Raw genomic sequence first — 19,530 nt, 5'->3', positions numbered from 1 at the left:
TGGTGCCCTTCACCCTATCCAACCTTACAAAATGAGAAATATTTGACAGCGTGAAAACACACTTTAGCTTGCATTATGCAAAGCTTTGGAAACACACAGCCAAGGTTTGCGTCTTTCAAGTCAAGAACATGTCAAGGCACGTCATTGTCCTGTTACATCAGCCAAGTATTACTTAACCGCCCTGACAAACACTCAGAATCTCAGGAATGAAGCAGCCTGTGCGTCACGTCACGGCGATTCTGAAGGAAGAGAAGCTGTGAGCTCTTACCTGTCTGCAGATGGCGGGCGTCCGTTGCGGGGCTTGTTGACCTGTGCGTAGAGAGCCTCTAAGGGCAAGGCCTGGTCTCTGGGGCTCTGCGGACGCTCTGGACCGGGGTTATGGCTCAGGTCCATGCTGCTGTCCAGTGACGAGTCCAGAGAGCCGATCCCGGCGTAGGTGTGCTCCTCGTCAGAGCTGAAGGTTCGGTTGATGTCCTGGATCTCAGCGTAGTCTCGCTCTCTGGCCTGTCGCTCTCGGAGCTCCCTGGTCTTCGCTTGAATTCTACAGACACAAAACATCATTTGAGGTTTAGATGTGTAGTGTGCACTCAAATTCAATTTCAACATCTCTCTTTTCACATTTGAGTATTTGATTCCATACTGTCATATATTCATGTCAGTACCACCACAGGTACTAGTGCCAGCTGTTTACTTATATTGTAAATAAGTGAAGCCAGAATAATTGTTATCTTGAATCCACAATAATGTTTAAATTTATCAATTACGTGACACTTTTTATTTTTTTTGTGCAACATCAACACTGTCATTGAACTGAATTGTATAAACGCTGAACTGAGTTTAGCTAGGCTCATATTTGAAGTAGTTTATTTTTCCTGTTTATTACTGTGGAGCTGCATTGAAACACTCTGTTTTGTATAAAGCACTGTATAAATAAAGGTGGTTTGACATGACTTTTGTGAATCTAATAATTCATTCAAATATGCATAATTAAAACCCATACATACATAATAGAGTACATCTAATTTATAATGAATATTTTGGTCTGTTTGTCTATAAATGAAAATAAATTTTTATATATATATTGAGGGACACAACCTCAAAAATATGAGGGTAAAAAAAAAAAAAATTATTCAAAATAGAAGGTTAAGTAATTTGGATAATCTTTTCTTTCTTTTTTTGTCAGTGAAGCAGTTTCTTTAAAAATATAATAAACTTGTAAAGACTTGTTTGATATATCAAACAGGAAATTATACCATAGAAGGCATTTTAAAATATGTTTTAATATATCTGATAATATGGCAAGGTTAGTCCAGTTTGGAAAATTTAATGTGTGGTAAAACCCCCTAAAAAACATAACGATTAAGTTATGAATGAATGAATGAATCTTGAAGCTTGAGTAGTTTGGCATAATCTTTTTTTGTTTTGTTTTGCTTTTATTTTGTTTTTGTTTTTTATTGGTGAAGAACTTTCTTAATCATAAACCTGTAAATTATATGTATTATATCACAGAAGGTGCCACAAAATGTCAAAATATGAAAAATAAATAAATTAATTAATAATGAATAAAATAACATCACATTTTTTTTGAGACAAACAATTCAAACTCTCAGTTTCACCCCATACTCTAGTGTGAAAATGCCTTATGGGTTACACCTTGGGATTCATTTCCGCCTTTGTGTTTCTGCCCTCAAAACCACCATCAAAAGCAATAGCAGTTATTCCGTCAGCAATGTATAACATGTATTACAGCCATGAAGAGCCAAAGCTTTTATGTGCAAACGCAACGAATTGGAAGACAGACCTCTTGGTCTTGTTGAGACTCCCTACTGCACGGAGAATCCCTGAGCTCAGGACCCCTGCTGGCATCACGGGCTGCTAAATGACTGCCAAGCCTGCTTTATTTCTAGAAGCCTTTCACTACTGCTGGACTCCTCTAAAAGGAAAAGGAAGCGAGACCACTGAGGCCCTGTTCATTCGAGCCTCTACTTCTAAATCGCTCATGGTAAAGGTTGCTGCCCCTTCCTTGAAGAAGCTTGTCAATGCACAGATCCCCTAAAACAGCCAGTGGGGAACCTTCCCAAGAAGAAGGGAGTGATTTCTTCTTCGCATCACTCTGATCTTCCGCCAACTGCCTCTTTCTGCCTTCGCTCTTTCTCAGGAGTTTTTCAAAGACCAGGCCTGGTGGGCTGAACTGAATGAGTCTTTTTGTGTCTAATAGACCACATGTGTCGTTGTAAGTGCTGTTAAGGGAAAGGAGATCCTCAGGAATGGGAATGGTAGAGGAATAAGAGGAAAGACTGGTGCGGACAGGGGAAAGCCTCCTGTAGGGTGACCTCTGTCTTTGGTACCCACCTATCTCATCAGATCCAGATGGGCTCTGGGACTCCAGGGATGCCCCATCACAAAAACCTGAGCATTTTTAAGTATTTAAGTGCCCTACCTCCTCACCACCCCAGGTCAAAGTTGACCTCTGACCCCTGACATCTATCTGTCAGTTGTTTGATTGACAGCAGTCCCAGGTTGAGAAGAGATGTCGAATTTTCCCAGCGAGACTGAATGTTTCCACACTTTCTCATAAGCGCGATCTAATTTACCAACAATGAGCGTTTTCTCTCTGTCACAGGCTAATGCAATTACAATGCCACCGACTCTCTCTCTCTCTCTGCATCCCGCTTGAGGAAATCCAATTGGCTGTGCTAGAATTGTGCACATTTATGACTCACGATAATAGTCTGGGAAACACTTGGAAATCAACATCAGCATTTTTTCATATGTGTGTGTGTGTGCATTGTGGGAGTTTTAATTTCCCTTTCTGTTTTTATCATACCTTTCAGTTCATCGGGTTCATCGCTTGAACCGTAAGGATGCACCGATATATCGGCTGATAATCGGTATTGGCCAATAAAAACTGCTTCTGCTGATTGTTTAAAAACAGTTGATCAGGGCTGATTATATGCTGTCAATCAAAGCGTGTCAGACTGTAACTCATACTGTGTGTAAATAAAATGCCACTTGTGTTGAATTTAGGGCTGTCAAAGTTAATGTGATTATAACGCATTAGCACAATCTTACTTAAAAAATAGCAGAGCACAGGTTCTGTTTGACCGTATGAATTACCCATAGCTCAAGCCAGGGTTGCCAGGTATGCACATTTTCCCTTCACCAAACATTATTTGTAGCATGGCTCCCATCCATTAATCGCAAACAGCTTTGTGCTTTGTTACTGCTGATGAGAAACAAAGTCTCTCAAATGCGGTTCATTAAATGTGGCGTGACACATCGCTGTAGTACCTCAATTCAAATGGAATGCAAGCTGTTGTGCAAAATAAACATGGATGAATGTCAGAGGTACAACTTACTGAAATGTATTACGTCTCAAATAGTTTTATAACCACGGAAAGACGTCAATAACATAGCATGCGAACAATGTGTCACATAACATTTACCTGAGGATATTACCAGTGTTCACAGTTGGTTAGTTAGCTACAAAAAAAAAAAAAAAAACACTAGAGGGAAGTTTATTTACTGTCAATTATATATGTATGTTGCATACAAACATTTCATTTTGATTTGAGTGTGATTATTATATCGAAATATAAACTGCAGTTGAATATACAGCAATAGTTTGGGCTCTGATGTTAAAGTGCCCCTATTATGGGTTATGAATGGTTCATATTTTGGTTTTGGGAGTCCCCAACAACAGGGTGACATGCATGCAAGGTCAAAAAACACTTTTATTTTCTTATAATATGCATTTATTTTTACCTTATTTGCTCAACGACTCCCAAACGATTCGCTCAACGATTCATTTTTCCAAACCCCTCCTTTGCGTGACGCTAATCTGCGGTGATTGGTCGATTTCATTTAAAGCAGTGTTTGTGAGCTTTTAACGTTCCAAAAGCGGCACCTAGTGGCAAAGAATGAATTTGCATTTTCATTCAGACCAACGAGAAAATCAAGTTTTCCCAGGTCTGCGCGCGCGCAACAAGTGGGCGGGCAATATGCTAATGTTTCATGTGCCGTTTTAAAAACGACTCGTTTCAATGATTCAGAGTCGACTCTTTCTTTTGAGAGACAATAACTTTATACACGGTGCACTTTCAGATTTAAAACTTTGCAGGATGTTTTCATTCACTTAGAGCTGTGTTACACACAAAATGAAAGCTCATTTTCAAAAATCCATAATAGGGGCACTTTAATTATAACCTCTAATATTATAGTAATGTACCAAATGAGAGGGTTTCCTGTATAGTTTTGCAATTAAGTTTCACAATTAATTACAAAGAACTGGCAAGTAACACTGAATTAAACATGACATTTTGAAGTAGGAAAAAAGTGGAAAAAAAGTACTTTATTTTAAAATGTACTGTAATGATCTTTGTTTTATTTACATATTTCATCATTTTTTTTACAAATGTATCAGTATCAGTAGATGTCATTCTGAATAATCAGCTATTGGAGAAATGTAGTATCTCTAGTTACAAGTTGTTTCTTTCACACTTGAAGGTTGATATCTTGCGCTGGCGAGGCCGCCGTCCACCTGCTGTCCACTTAAAAACTGATGTCACCTCGCTGCCAGTAAAAACCGTGTTATGACAAGTTACGGAAACTCAATAGGAGGACGAGGCCTCCAGCGCTGTGCCTGTAATGGCCAAATCAAATCTGTGAGAGCGCTATCTGTGTTTGAATGAGGTAATGAGCACACTGAAGTAGAGGTCCAGTGTAACCTGCCCCCTGGAGTACCAGACTGAAACTCATTTAGCGCGGTGGCCTGGGGAGGAGAAGTGCACATGTGGCTCTGTGTGTGTTCTGTGTATGACAGAAGGTTAACTTCAGGTTGAAAACCAGCACGATGAAGACACTGTTCTGGCCTATGAGATTCATTTAACACCATATCCAATAACCATCCACGGTGAAAAATCATTGCAAGGCAAGGCATTTTGTTTGGTTTCTATTTTTATTGTGGCTCACTGGTAGATCCATCAACAGTGGAGTGTTATGTTATTATTATTATTATTTATATACTACTACAGTATTAATATTTTGAATTATCTATTATTTTTATGTTTTCAGTTTTTATTTACATTTTAGTTTTTTGTGTGCTATTTTATATTTTTTTATTATTTCTAATTACATTTTCTTGAGTTTGTTATATATTTTTTTTAAATGAAAATTACATTTCAGTTACTGTCTCTAACATGTTTTTATTGATATAATATAATATAATATAATATATGAAAATCAATAAGTGTCTAATTTTCATTTAAGTTATTGCTTTCCATGTACTATTTATACTTTATTTTATTTCAGCTTTATTTCAATTACCAAAAACATTTTTTTTTCATGGATTGTTTTAGTTGCTGATTGTGAACAATGAAGAACAATAAATAGTTACAATTAGTAATATTAATGATTAAAATAATGCAATGTAGCCAATAGTCTAAGTTCATTATAACTGTAGTTTATAGTTGTAATGTAATGTAGCAACTTGTCATGTCATATCTCTGAAATATTCATTCATTCTGACAGGATGAGGCACTTTTGAAGCCAGATTCATAGCCTACTTTGTATAATAAACAAATGAAATGTAATTATTTGTAATGACTTCATGCAGCATTTTCACTTTCCGTGAGGACAGAAAAAAAATGACTTTGCACTCAAAACTTGACATGAATTAGTTTGACATTATGAGCATTATGGGGTAATCAGTATCAGTGTGTGTGTGTGTGTGTGTGTGTGTGTGTGTGTGCGTTGAACTATGACCATAACTGTGTGTGTCTGTGCCTCAACTTCTAGCTAAACCTGTTCTGAATTCCCTCTTCCACCTTTAGTTCATTACACAATTAATGGTCCAGTGTGGTGTTAATGCAGGACACAGAAATAGCTGCACTGAGCACATTATTCCTGCTCTCGTTTCCCATTCCTGCTTTCTTGCTCTCTCTACTTTCTCTTCAGTGCACATTTATTGCAGTTTTTTTTTTTTTGTCCTAGCTTTTGTCTTTTAACAGAAACATTATGGAAATGTATTCAACGTTTCATCATTTTAAAAGTTTTGTTCATTTTACTCCTACTAAAATGTCACATGATTTTAGTCGAAGAAAATAACTTTTCAGTTGATGTTAACGAGCGAAATAACTAAAATGTCAAAATGCAACAGGCCAATCTACAACCAAGATTTTTCTTGGAAGAATACATTTGGGGGCTTTTTTTATATTTTAAAACAACATTGCAATTTAAAATAACTGTTATATTACAATATATAGATCAAAGCTGAATTTTCAGCATCATTGCTCCAGTCTTCAGTGTCACATGACCCTTCAGAATTCATTCTAATATGCTGATTTGCTGTTAAAGAAACATTTATGATTATTAGCAATGTTGAAAACATATTTAATAATCATCTAGAGTTCATATAGCGATGATCAACACAAAATACAACACATGAAAACCTTATCTCCTAAAATAACACATTGGCATACTGAAGTATTAGCTAGTTTATAATGTAAGTGACTGGTTTGTGAATTCTACATTCTTAGGATAATCTTTAATATCCATATTCTGTTTATTAGAGACCTTCACCTCGTATGCCTTTTCAGCAAATTTAAAGATCACACAATTGCTGAATTCCAACAAAAAGGCTCCAACAATGCCTGTGGTGAACTTCCTGATGCATCATTCACAAAGCCACATGACACAAGCACACAGAAGACTGATACTAAAATTATAAAAGTGGAAGAGAAGAGAGAAAACATTATCAAAATATTGGCAAGAGGGAGGAAAAAACTCCCCAGTGAGCTGCGATAAAACAACAAAGAGAGAGCAAATCCCTCTTTGTGACTTTCTGGGCTCAAAGCTAATTAGTGTAGATTGCTACTATATGCATGTGTATGTATGTGTGTGTGTGTGTGTGTGTGTGTGTGTGTGTGTGTGTGTGTGCGTGTGCGTGTGTGTGTGTGTGAGTGGGGAGGCAGAAGCCACACAGCAGAAAGAAAGATAATAATGTCGTGTTTGTCTGTCAGGATATATTTAGATGTAACTCCGTCTACATGTCGTTATCTGCACCAGAGCAAGAAAAAGTGAGTGTTAAACTAATGAAGAGTTTGATGCTGTGATTAGCTCACATCTGTCCAGAGTGTCAGTGTGTGTGTGTGTGTGAAAGAGTGCGTGTGAGGGAGGCCGTTATGGCAACATATGGGTCGTCATGGCAAATCCGGGGTTGTTTCTAGGAAACAAGCGAATGCAGAGAAGCAAAACTCTTTCACAAGGCACAAGTTGGCATAATTCAAAAACAGCTCATTAGATGCGATCCATCCATACTGTAATGCCATGCAGGATGATTTATTTAAGTTTATCAGAGCTGAAATGCATCCAAATGCCGAAATGCCGTCAAGCGTGAGGTATGCGCTCCATCCTGCGGGGTCAAAGTGGACGTTTCAGGGAGGAAATTAGTCATTGATCACGGCCTGATATAAACACAAGATAAGGACTGAGAGATTTATGAACTTCTTTGAAGAATGTACAAGGTTCTGCTCTGTGAGAAAGAGATGGAGGAGAAGTTTGGAAGTGAAGCGAAATATTTTGAAGCGAAGCACGAAAGATCACACTCCGGTCCGCCCGCAGTCCTTCCTCTCCTCGCTGAATAAATCACACTGTTTATCTTACGACACCGCCAAATTCCAGACAGACGCAGCCAAAGCACTCCCTCCATATGTCTAACAATGTTTAATTCAGGTTAGAGAAAGAGCGAGATGTTCACATCGATGGCCGCCAGGCAGATCTTCGGCTGGTAGTTTTTAAGTGTAAATAAGGTAAAATGCCAATAAGCATCTGTTATACTTGTATTTTTAACATCGCTTCTCGATACACCAAACAACTGAAAAAAAAAAAATAAAAAAATTAAATATATATTTATACGCTTACAACTTAACTATGCAATTGTTATGCAGGCGATAATGTCCTCAGCCTCCAAACGCATACATGTATAGCTGTTAGAGGAATATAAATGTAATTACAAATATAATCTGGTCCACAATCAGTCCTGTGATCTGCCTTTGAACTCTGGAAGCTAATTGGTCCAGTCAAGCGGTGAACTGTTACAAAAGGCTCCGCAACATAATGAGCTCGTTTGACAAAGCAGAACGACAATGCTAATTATTTTGTAACAAAATTACCGCCACAATGCGAGGGGAAAGATCAGCTGTGATTACGAGTAACACGCATTAAAGCATAAAAAAATGAAATGTTGAAACATATGGAAAGCCAAAGGCAATCCCGGGAAGTGTTAATGGAGAAAGAGTTCAAATCAATTAATAAATCAAAGTACTAAAATGAATGAATGCAGCAAGAATAAATACAGGGCCATTGTATACACATATAGATATATATACACACATACACACACACACATATATATATATATATATATATATATATATATATATATATATATATACTGTACACACACACACATATACATTATATTATGGCTATTTAGTAAATAAAGATTAAAAACACCAACTTGCTAATTACATTAAAGGCTTACTCCAGCCCAAAATGAAAATTTTGTCATTAATCACTTACGCCCATGACGTTCCAAACCCGTAAAAGCACACAATTTAAGGTATTTTGGATGAAAACCGGGAGGCTTGTGACTGTCCCATTGACTGCCAAGTAAATAACACTGTCAAGGCCCAGAAAAGTATAAAAAACACCGTCAGAATAGTCCATCTGCCATCAGTGGTTCAACCATAACATTATGAAGCTATGAGAATACTTTTTGTACGCAAAGAAAAAATAAAAAAATACACTGTTCTGTGTCAGCTGCGCCGCACGGATACGCTATTTTCATTCAAATCAAAGCGTAAACAAAGTTTCCATGCTGTGCGGCAGACACAGAACAGCGTATGCTATTTGCGTCCAGCGGATATTCTCTAAAATGGTGCTACGCTGATGCAGAGGAGACAAATTGTTGAATAAAGTTGTTTTGGGTTTTTTTCTTTGCGCAGAAAAAAGTATTCTCGTCGCTTCTTAACAGTCAGATTGAACCACTGATGGCAGATGGACTATTCTGACAATGCTTTTCATACTTTTCTGTGCCTTAACAGTGTTATTTACTTGGCAGTTAATGGGACAGTCACAAGCCTCCCGGTTTTCATCCAAAATATCTTAAATTGAGTTCCGAGGACGAACGAAGCTTTGACGGGTTTGGAATGACATGGGGGTAAGTGATTAATGACAAAATTTTCATTTTGGTGTGGAGTATCCCTTTAAATGTTATTTGTATGAAATATTTATATATAAAATAATTAGGAACAATTCTGCATTAGTGCTTTTTACCAGTGCTGTTATTGCATTCAAAATAGATTTTGTTAATCAAAATAAAGTTCAAATAAAAATGTAACTATTAGATGAAAATCCTAAAGTAAATAAGTTAATTAATTAATTAATTAATAATAAATGTTAACACAAGTAAAAAAAAAAAAAACCTTGGTCATGGCAACCAACTGAAATTACTAAAATAACTAAAATTAAAAATGGAATAAATATAAATAAAAAATGAAAACAAAACTAGACAAGTTAATAATAAAAATGACAGAAGTGCATAAAAATGCTCAACTGTTCATGAAAACTGAAAGTAAAAATAAAAGATAATTCAAAATATTAATTTTAAACATTAATGTTTTAAAACATTCTTCTCCACAACAATACATTTTTTCCAATGTATGTCCTATTAAATGGCTCAGCACATCAAAACAATATAAAATAAACAGTTATTTTTGCAATATTGTATTGATTCAGTGCTGAATGATATCCAGTGTAATATGAGATGAAACATAAAACACAAACATCGATGTGGGGTCGTGAAAGGTTGATGACAAAAAGTTTGGGAAACACTGTTATTGTAGGTCTTTTGGCTTGGAAAATTGGCACTGAAATGCGTTTCAAACATTATTTTCAATCCCCTTCCCTGTGAACCTTCAAAGCTTGTGCTAAGGGCTAAAAGAAAGAGGAAGCTAGCTGAGATATCCGCTGTTGATTATAACACTGCCTTTAAAGTCTATCAGGAACCCAAACAATCCGGGGGAAGCATCACTGGAGAGTGGAAAGGAAGTCAGGAAGACTGAGCAGAAACAGAGGTGTGCTAGTCACTGATTAGCCACTAATGGAGCCAAGAAGATAAGCTAATAGCCATGCTAATCTACTTCAATGAAGAATCTGGATGAGAAGAGTTTACCAGGCTCTCATAATGTTTGCATTGGGCATTTTTGCAGTGTGTACAAAGACATAAAGCCTGATCAGCCAAGTGTAAATACACAGAGGAGGATGAAAGAGACTGATGTATCTTTTTTGCTGGCGTGGTGATTTGGTGCCCACACACTCCTTCCCATGCACATGCTATAAATGGCCCCCTGGCATGGTGGTCCGCTCAGTCAAGTTACATATGGTGGACAGGATTGCAACCATGCAACAGGCATAAACAAGGCCTCATAATGGTCACCGTGTTCCTGCAGAAACGCAGGCGGGAGCTCCAAGCCCTTGATGAGGGATGAAAAATTCGGTGTGTTGAGGACTAACGAAGGATGGGAGGCAGTTGGGGGGGCCCACACAGCTGCTTACAATTTACTCGATTGTGACAAAAACAAATGCCACTGATGGCAACACTTCATCATCTTCACTCCAAATCACGCCTGCGAAAAGCAGTGCTGCTTCTGAGCAGTTTTGCATATTTTTACCCCATATTTCTTTTCCTATACGTGATACAGTGGCTCCCAAAAAGCCATTTTTAAAAATGTATTGCAATCACTCGTAACCAGCTGGTCTCAAGGTCATCTGGTCCTCGTGTTCACAGATGTGCCCACAGTAACCACGTTACACTAGTGATTGACAATCAATCTACTGTTATTTTATTTCAAACTTAATTTTGTCCTTGAACAAGTGTGCTTGTGCTATTTGTAATTAAAATAAATGGCACTTGGTTTGATATTTTGTTGTCTAGTGCAATGACATTCATACATTTTTAAGAGTGCACAGGGTTCCCAAATGTTTTTTGGGGCCACTGTATGTATGCATATACAGTAGTTGTACGCAAAAACAAAATGAAAACTCTTCCAATTATGACTTTTTTGTTAAATGGAACATAAATGGGCAACACATACTGTAGGCTCACTGAAAAACTGTGCCTCTACTGGGCCTATATTTAAGCAAAAATTCAAAAACATACCAAAACTGTACATACAATTCACTGCAGATTGCAGCTGAAATGAACACTAGCGGCAGTAAAACCAACAAATTTTATTCCTTTTCAGATTATTGATTAATAAAGACTTGTTTTCAACCAGTTCCTTACAAAATACTACGTTATGAGCTCAAAACACTTTTACTGTAGTGCATGATTTGTAAACGAATACATTTGATGTTTGCATCACAGAACCGGAGCCATATGTATGCCTTTTTTGACATAGTAATCTTGCTCAGTAGCGCACCTGGTACAGCATTACACTTATGATATGGAGCAGTTAGATATGAGTCCTGTAAAACACAAGTCATGATAAAAGAGCTCAAAGACTTGTAGAAGCCAAATAAGATGGCATGGCTGCTTGAGCAAATGTGTTTTTACCTCGGGTTTGCTTTGGTTAACAATTTCGGTTAGGTTTATCATAGGGTTTAGCGTAGGTGCCATGTTATTTTCAAACATGATATAGTGTCACTCACCAGACATTTCATTTTCAAAACTGACGTGATATGTACAACAAACAACTTTCACATTCATCTGTTTCTGGGAAAATTTCGGGAAAAACGTGCATTTAGCGGCACCCACTGGACATTTGACTTAGAAACCGCTACAAAACGTGTAAGTTATATATATATATATTTTTTAAGAACATTCTGGCACAGTTTTGTTCCAATGAGCTTGTAAATGGGGCTCAGAAAAAGACAAATAAGGATGCCATATATGCATCAAGCATGTGCATATTCAATTAAGATGCATTAAGACATTTTCACACAGCTTGTAATCAAACAAAAAGTGCCAAGTTTGAATAGTTGGAAGTGCAAATTTTGTAGAGCTGAAGAGATATTCAGATATTTAGCAAAAAAAAAAAAAAAAGTACTGTTCCTCATCAACAGCTGTTTTGGCTTCAAACTTGAAAATATACCACTAAACCCTCATATTGTGTTCAAGTCATTTTTACTTGGAGAGGATTTTCTTTTTCCTGAAAATGCTAGTTTATGTTACAGCATTGGACTAAAACCCAAAAAACAATCAAACAGTCAAATTTTATTTTATTTTTTCTTTGGAACTGATTGATTGTAGGCCTCATTGTTTTTTTTGTTTTTTTTTTTCACTCAAAAACTGAGTTGGATAAGCTCAGATCAATAAGGCCTATGATCAATCAGCTCCAAACGAAGAAATACAAAACCTGTGCAAACAGAAAGAAAATGAGTTAACACAAATATATTAAACCCAAAATGTGGTGATAATATAGAAAAATGAGAGATTTACAAACAAGAACGATTATTTTGACTGGGAATACCAAATTAGGTAAAATATTTTCAGCACAGAGCAAGGGTTGCATCATACCAACTACTTTTATGCAGCTTTTTAGTGAACCAGTGATCAATACGATTTTTGCAGAGCAGCAAATCTACTTTGTGCAAAACAAAAAGTTTTTTTTTTAATGTTGAGGAAATGATGACATAATTTATACATTTGGGGGAACTATTCCTTTAATATCATGCCCGTCAAGACTAAAACTAACAGCAGGAAATTATTCTGGAAGAATTAAGTCATCCAGCTTACATACGCCAGTGCTAAAGCCAGTGCTTCTGAGTCATAGATGAATTTCATAAACATCCTTGAGGGTCAGGTGCGCTAAAAAGCGGGCTGTGCCCTCCCTGCCAGAAATAGATAGGCTAATGGTGGCACGTTATGAAAATTAATCTAGCCAACCTTTGCGCTGCCTTCTGCTTCAGCATCACTAAAAGCCCCTGTCAAAACGTCAAGTCGAATTAACGATCGGTCGTGTCAGGAGAGGGCTGGCTTTGGCCGCGGCCCATCTCGCGTCCTCTTCTTCCCGGAGCCCCGCAGCTTGTTTTAGCGCTGCTGGATACATCGCCTCCAATAGCCATCAGCGGCACCTATCACCTGATCTATAATTTCATAAGTGTGTAGAAATGGCCTTGTCCCTGCGCCTCATATAATCAATCAAAGCCCCTGCTCGTGCACATATGTGCGCTCACACACACACGACTGTCTAAACTGCGTGTAATAACACCCCTAAAAATAAGGCTGTAATTGATTTTCCTAGCTGTCAGTCTCCCTGGTGAGAGACTTTGAATATCGCATCACCACGTGGTGGCCGGGCAGATTATTATTATAACAGACCTATTTCCCTCAAGGATTCCCTGCTATCAACTCAAGGAAAACAGCAGAGGTGAGAAAAGGAAAAAGAAAGATAACCAGAAAAAAAGAGCAGCGTATAGCAACTAAACAATACCAAAAAGGGCAATGTGGGAAATATGAAAACCTTCCAAAAACAAATACGGACAAAACGCGAGCAGGGTTTAGCGAACGCCGTGCAGCCGGCCAACACTTATCTCCCGACGTTCCTGCTGGTTTTCCAGCCTCTGAGGGCCCGAGGTGGTAGACGTATAAGAGCGGGGCCCTGGGAAGCCTGCTGTGTTTGGGGCAGAGCTGGCAATGTGTTGGGCTCGCAGCCAAAGCCTGATTCCCAGCCCACAGTGGAGAGTGTCAGAGACAAGACAAGCGCTTAGAAATGCAGTTCAGACGTTGCTTTGAGTGGACGCAGGCTTATTATCATCGCAGGGCCTGAGCCATGCTTCTGCTAAAGACAGGATTGTGCCTATTGTTACATTTCAATTATGCAGCATCATCAACAGAGGCTTGACAGCAAAGTTTGCTTGTTTTGTGGCTGTATAGTGTGAGGGCCGGTCCAAACACACATTTTAAGAGCTTTTTTTGTTTGTTTTTTTGACATATACAGTGTATTGGCTGAAAGTAATGTCCAGCCTAGGAAAATTAATCTTTGCCCTTTATTCAAACATGTTATTATTAAGGATTTTATAAGCATATTGCATAGTTGTACTGGGAGCGAAAAACTAATGTACACGCTCCGTTGTTTCATTTGTAATAATGTGAGGAAACAAATTCTGCCATGAAATAAATAAACAAATACATAAAAAAATAAACACGCACATCACACACAGAACTTATTGAGTACTGCCCTGGAAAATGGCTTCTGTAATCAAAAACAAGGAGAATCAATGAAATATTAAGTATATTCTTGTATTCAGTGTATGCTTTATTTCCTGTGAGATTGTTGCTTTTCTCACATTTTGTACATAGTAAAATAAAATATATTTTAGAAGAAAAAAAATGTATTAGAATTTAAAAGAGCTGTGAATATATTTTAAAATATAAATTTATTAATTCAAAGATTTCAAAGCTGAATTTTCAGCATCATAATCCAGTCTTCAGTGTCACATGATCCTTCAGAAATCATTCTAATATTCTGATTTGCTGCTCAAGAAACATTTCTGATTATTATCATAGTTAAAAGCAGTTGTGCTACTTCATATTCGTATTATATTATATATAAAGCCATATTTCTATTTAAAATTGCTGCTCTGCTGTTACCCATCTTTGTGAGAGGGAAAAGAACATCTGCCTAGAAACAACATTACTAATAATTTGAGAGACAGGAAGCCAAAATGGCAGTAACTAAAAAAGGAAAAAGAGAAAAAAAAAAAACACCATCCCTTTCATTCAGTCCCTCACTAAGGGCCTCCATTTAGTCCGCAGCCCAAAAGAACCTCCATTATCAGGGTGGTTCCTTCCGTTCAGAAGCACAAAAGAAACAAACAATCCATACGTGATCAATTTAATGTACTGTTATAAAAGCTCTCAACCGTTTACACCAATGACATCTAAGAGCTTTCCCAGAACTTTTACCTCCCTGGACCCCATTTACTTAATTAGTCAGTTTGCTAATTTCCCAGGCAGCGGTGGTTAATTGAGAGGCTTTTTACGGGGATGGGGACGCAGCCGCTCACCTCTCCTGCTCCAGCCTCATTCTCTGCATCTCCTCCTCGCTGGCCTGAGTTTCCTCCATCTTGCTCTTGCTGGACCCCTTCCGCTCCATCTTGTCCCCTTGCCTCTCGTCTTTGCGGTTTTTGCCGAACCTGCGGCAGCGGAGACAGAGTGTGGGATGAATTCAGACGGACTGTTTGTGTTTGAGGTGGTTAGAGGAGTAAAGCGTTCTCTCTTTCTTTCTCTTTTCAATAAGAGCAATGGAATACCTAAAGGAAATTAAACTGTCAGAACATTTGACATATCAAGCAGAGGAACGGCCAGGTATGACAACATATCCCTTCACATTTCAACAAAAAGACTGCAATATAAAAAGTATCATCTTATCTTAAATAACACTACTTTATGCATGCTTCTAAATGCATTTAAATAAAGTTGCACTAGAAACATCTGTCAATAATAAAGCTATAATAATAAAACAGGAAATTGAGCAACAGTGCAGCTTTATGGAATCAATTCCAACTTTTTTCACCAGTAAACAATAAATAAATAAATCCATCCATCTGCTGTCTGTCTATCTATCTGTCTGTCTATCTATCTGTCTGTCTGTCTGTCTGTCTGTCTATCTATCTATCAGGGTTACAATGAGGCATTTACAATGGAAGTGAATGGGGCCAATTTGTAAATGTTAAAACACTCATTGTTTCACAATATGTATGTTAGCATGATTTTAGTGAAGGAAAAAAATAAACACAAATAAAATAAAATAAGAATATAAGTGCCTCATCTGAAATGCCCTGTGTTTGTTGTGAAGTGAGGGGAACTAAAATAAAAGTTTCTAGTGTTTATAATGTTTGTAAATGTTTTGTTTCATTTATCAGTATTTTACATCATTTGTGAATGTTAAAACAAAAAGTTACTTATAATCCAATGTGACTAATCCATGTTTTTTTTCTTTTCCTCTCAACACTGCAATTTTGATCCGGTGTGACTTATTTAATTAATTAATTAATAAAAAAATGTTTTTACCTTACTAAAATTGGCTCCATTCATTTCCATTGTGAGGGGTTAGATAAAATACTTTAAAAATATATTTTATTTTGGTAATCAACATTCAGGTATGATCACAATCATGATCATTAGCAAAACTTTGGTTGACAGTAACTTTGCTAAGGAATTAACAGGAAGTGAGTATGCAGAGCTTTAGAGATAAAGTTTTGTATATAGGCCTATATATATATATATATGTGTGTGTGTGTGTGTGTGTGTGCATTATCAGTCCCCAAAGACATTACCCGACTAACTTCCTCAACCATTGTCCCTTCCTGATTCAAATCTTAAATCGTTACACTGTCCAGCCTTTGGACAGGATGTGGTACAGACGGGCTTCTCAGTCAATGGAACAACACCGTGTCATTATCAACAGCTGCCTTTGGGATCCAACGTCTCCGAGGCATGTCTGTGATGCCATTTCCTGTGCACACTAGTAGCTTCAAAGTCAAAGCAAGACTCGTAACATACATTTCCAATAATTCTCAGAGAGTTTTATGCATGTAAAGAATTACTGGGGGCGATAATGGAAATTTTGTACAAATAAAGCAATAACAGAGTGTACAAAACCATGCGGCGACAATATGAATGAGAGTCTCCGATAAAAACACATTTCCATTCGATGAACGTAATCATTTTCATTGACTAAGCTGCTTTCTCGTGACGCCTCCATTCAAGTGTGCATTGATCATGAAAATCATTTGATCACCAAACAAAAAACTCACTTCGATAGCCAGCGAATGGATGTGTGATGGCACATGCCCTCGATTTCCCAAAAAACCCATTTCTACAGCAAACTAACCACCGTAACCCCATGTTTATTTTCTTAACTCTCTTGTCAAGGTTCACCGGAGACCACGAGAACACAAACGTTCCCCCCAAACTCAACAGAATTACCTCAGACGGTTGATGTAGAGCCACCGTACTGAATATATTCATGAAATGGGAAACCCTTTTCCCCAAAGATGTTTATTGTTCTACTTTCCACGAGCTGCTCCGGCGCTCTAATGACCCTCGGTCCAGCACGGGATTGTGGGAGATATTCTCTTTTGGTTACATAAGCTTTGAAAAGCCGAACTTTCGGATACTGTACATTACCTGATTAATTAATCAACAAATGGCCCGGGTCTAGGCGTAAAAAGTCCACCGCACGCATGCTAATATCAGAGAGGCTCGATCTATCACTGCTCTCGCTGACAGCCAGCCGTACATCTCAAGGACTTTTTCATTAACTCTCCTTAAATAATCTTCCTTTTCAGCATGTATCTCTCTTAAAACCACACGTGGAGAGACACGCCGAGGATTTTAGAAAATAATCTATTTCAAACTTCTAAGGCACGCAAACAAGTAAGGTCAGAAGCGACTCTTTGGCTCTTTCAAAGGGTTTCTTGTGGGCTGAATGCGAACCCTTACAGTCGACGTCAATTCGCAGATGAAATGGACCGAGTGCACTGTGTTTTATTCATCTCCACAATGCCTGAGGATTGTCATTAACAAATGGCGAGACTGTAATGAACTTGTACAGTACTTCTGTGACCTGTGGGATGGGACCGAGTCTCCCAGTTCACTTCGTTCATTTTGCTAAACATGGAAAGTAATCCGCTCTGGCACGTTCCCTAGACCTCACATTGAGAGTTTGTTTTCACCATCAATCATCTTTACAAGAACCTCTTATAAAGACCCCAAAGAAATGGCTCGACATCAGTGATATTAGGGGGAGAGGCAAATTTGGATATAATTAGACTATAAATATGGATTTAAAAATGGAAATTTTCACAGTAAAAAAAAAAAAAAGATTTCTGCAGTTTGTTATCCCTAATTAAAATTTAACATTAGAATAAGTGATAATATGTTGTTTCAACTTAAAAAAAAAAGTGCTTGATTTAAAATGATAAGTTTAGTTATCTTTAGTTAAGTTAGATATTTAAGTTATGTCAAATTTCCAGCTTTTTTTTTTTTTTTTTTGTCATTGAACAGTGCAAGATATAAATATTTTTGGTTGGTTTTCCCTCAAGAAAAATATTGTACATTTGTGCATATGTCAGGATTATGGACCTGTCTGTGTGTGTTTTTGCTCCCTGTGACCCAGTTTCTCTCTCATGTTGAGTGTGTTTATTTGATTCCAGGTGTGTCTCGTTCTTCCCTGATAGTCCTGTGTTTAAAAGCCCCAGTCTGTTCAGTTAGTTTTGTCGGTTTTTAAATGTCTTCCCATGTGTTCCTGTGTCTCCTACATTCCCTGAGTGTTTGGATAATTAAATACTGTGTTATGCTGCCTTCACGTACTATCGGAGTTATCGTAAATATGAGTTTCCTAATCGGAAATTGGACGTGAACGGCCTCTAAAGTCGTATTTACTGCCGGGAAATTCTGAAATAATTTTGATGCCTGAGTTTCCGAGTTGGGCGGGTCATAAACTTTAAACATGGTGGATCCCTACATCCCTTTGTCTTGTCGCTAAAGTAGTGTATTTATAGGCTAGATATGAACGATCATTCGAAGCATATTGTATGTTTTACAAGCAGTGAAATAAACATGTATTTGACAAAATTCCAGAATTGTCAGCAAACTGCATGTATAGCGTGGTGAATGTTTATATGATTGTTAACCAATGGGATGCTACATTTGATTCTTTCCGACATTAAAGCACTTGAATACAACAAGCTCCTTACCACGACTTCATAAGTGGGAAATAGGAAATTTACGATAGCACAACTCCTCGATCCTTGCTTCCTAGTGAATTGTGACAGTATATCTTCGAATAGTGAATTATGTAAAATTTTAGGAGTTTATAGAAACAACGCAAACAGACAACTCCAATTTTATGACTTTTATGATTGTATGTAAACTTTGTGAAAAAGAAACTAAAATTAAAAAAAAAAAGAAAGAAATGTCGCATTGACAAATAACTGAAATAAATGAAGCACTAAAGTTACTAAAACTAAAACTGACATAAAAATAAATTAAAGCTAAATTTAAAAAAAACAAACAAAAAAACAAAAACAAGAACTAATAAGAAATGGAAATCACTTAAAATTATGAAAACTTAACACATATACACTGATTGAGTTTACATATTCTATAAGCCAAAATTTCTGCTAAAATTCTGAGAGCCCTAAAAGGCCCCAGTTATCTGACACTGACGGATCTGTTTTTGCTGCACAACGAACAGAATTGGCCTCGACAGCTCTTCTGTGATTGGTGCGGCCAGAGCAAACGATCTGAACAATCCCTAATAGCTTCAGCAGTATTTTCTTGTCTATGCTACACAGAAACAGAACAATCTGAATGACGGAGACATAATTAAGTGGTAAACGAATCAGAGGCAGCACAATACACGGAGACAATGTTCTCTGTCCTTTTGTTCTCCAGCTGAATGAGCTTGAATCAGTGCTATTGGTTTTGGCTGGAGCTGTGTTGGCAGAGCTGGCAGT

General features: G+C 37.4%; 1 protein-coding gene across 5 annotated transcripts in view; it reads right to left on the bottom strand.

The window, feature by feature from the left end:
- The window catches only part of pard3aa (par-3 family cell polarity regulator alpha, a), a 481,810-nt gene that overhangs the window by 94,700 nt on the left and 367,580 nt on the right, over window positions 1-19,530 (bottom strand). For 3 of the 5 annotated variants that reach the window (XM_058764713.1, XM_058764714.1, XM_058764716.1), the window contains 2 exons: window positions 15,073-15,201; window positions 269-541 (listed from right to left, as the gene is read on the bottom strand). In XM_058764713.1, coding sequence (XP_058620696.1) covers window positions 269-541; window positions 15,073-15,201 — 402 coding nt within the window. The remainder of the gene's footprint in view (window positions 1-268; window positions 542-15,072; window positions 15,202-19,530) is intronic. The other 2 variants (XM_058764715.1, XM_058764717.1) reach the window with 1 other exon arrangement.

Source organism: Onychostoma macrolepis, chromosome 24 (genome assembly GCF_012432095.1).
Source record: "Onychostoma macrolepis isolate SWU-2019 chromosome 24, ASM1243209v1, whole genome shotgun sequence".
Classification (NCBI taxonomy): domain Eukaryota; kingdom Metazoa; phylum Chordata; class Actinopteri; order Cypriniformes; family Cyprinidae; genus Onychostoma; species Onychostoma macrolepis.
This window is presented reverse-complemented; position numbering and strand designations above follow the sequence as displayed.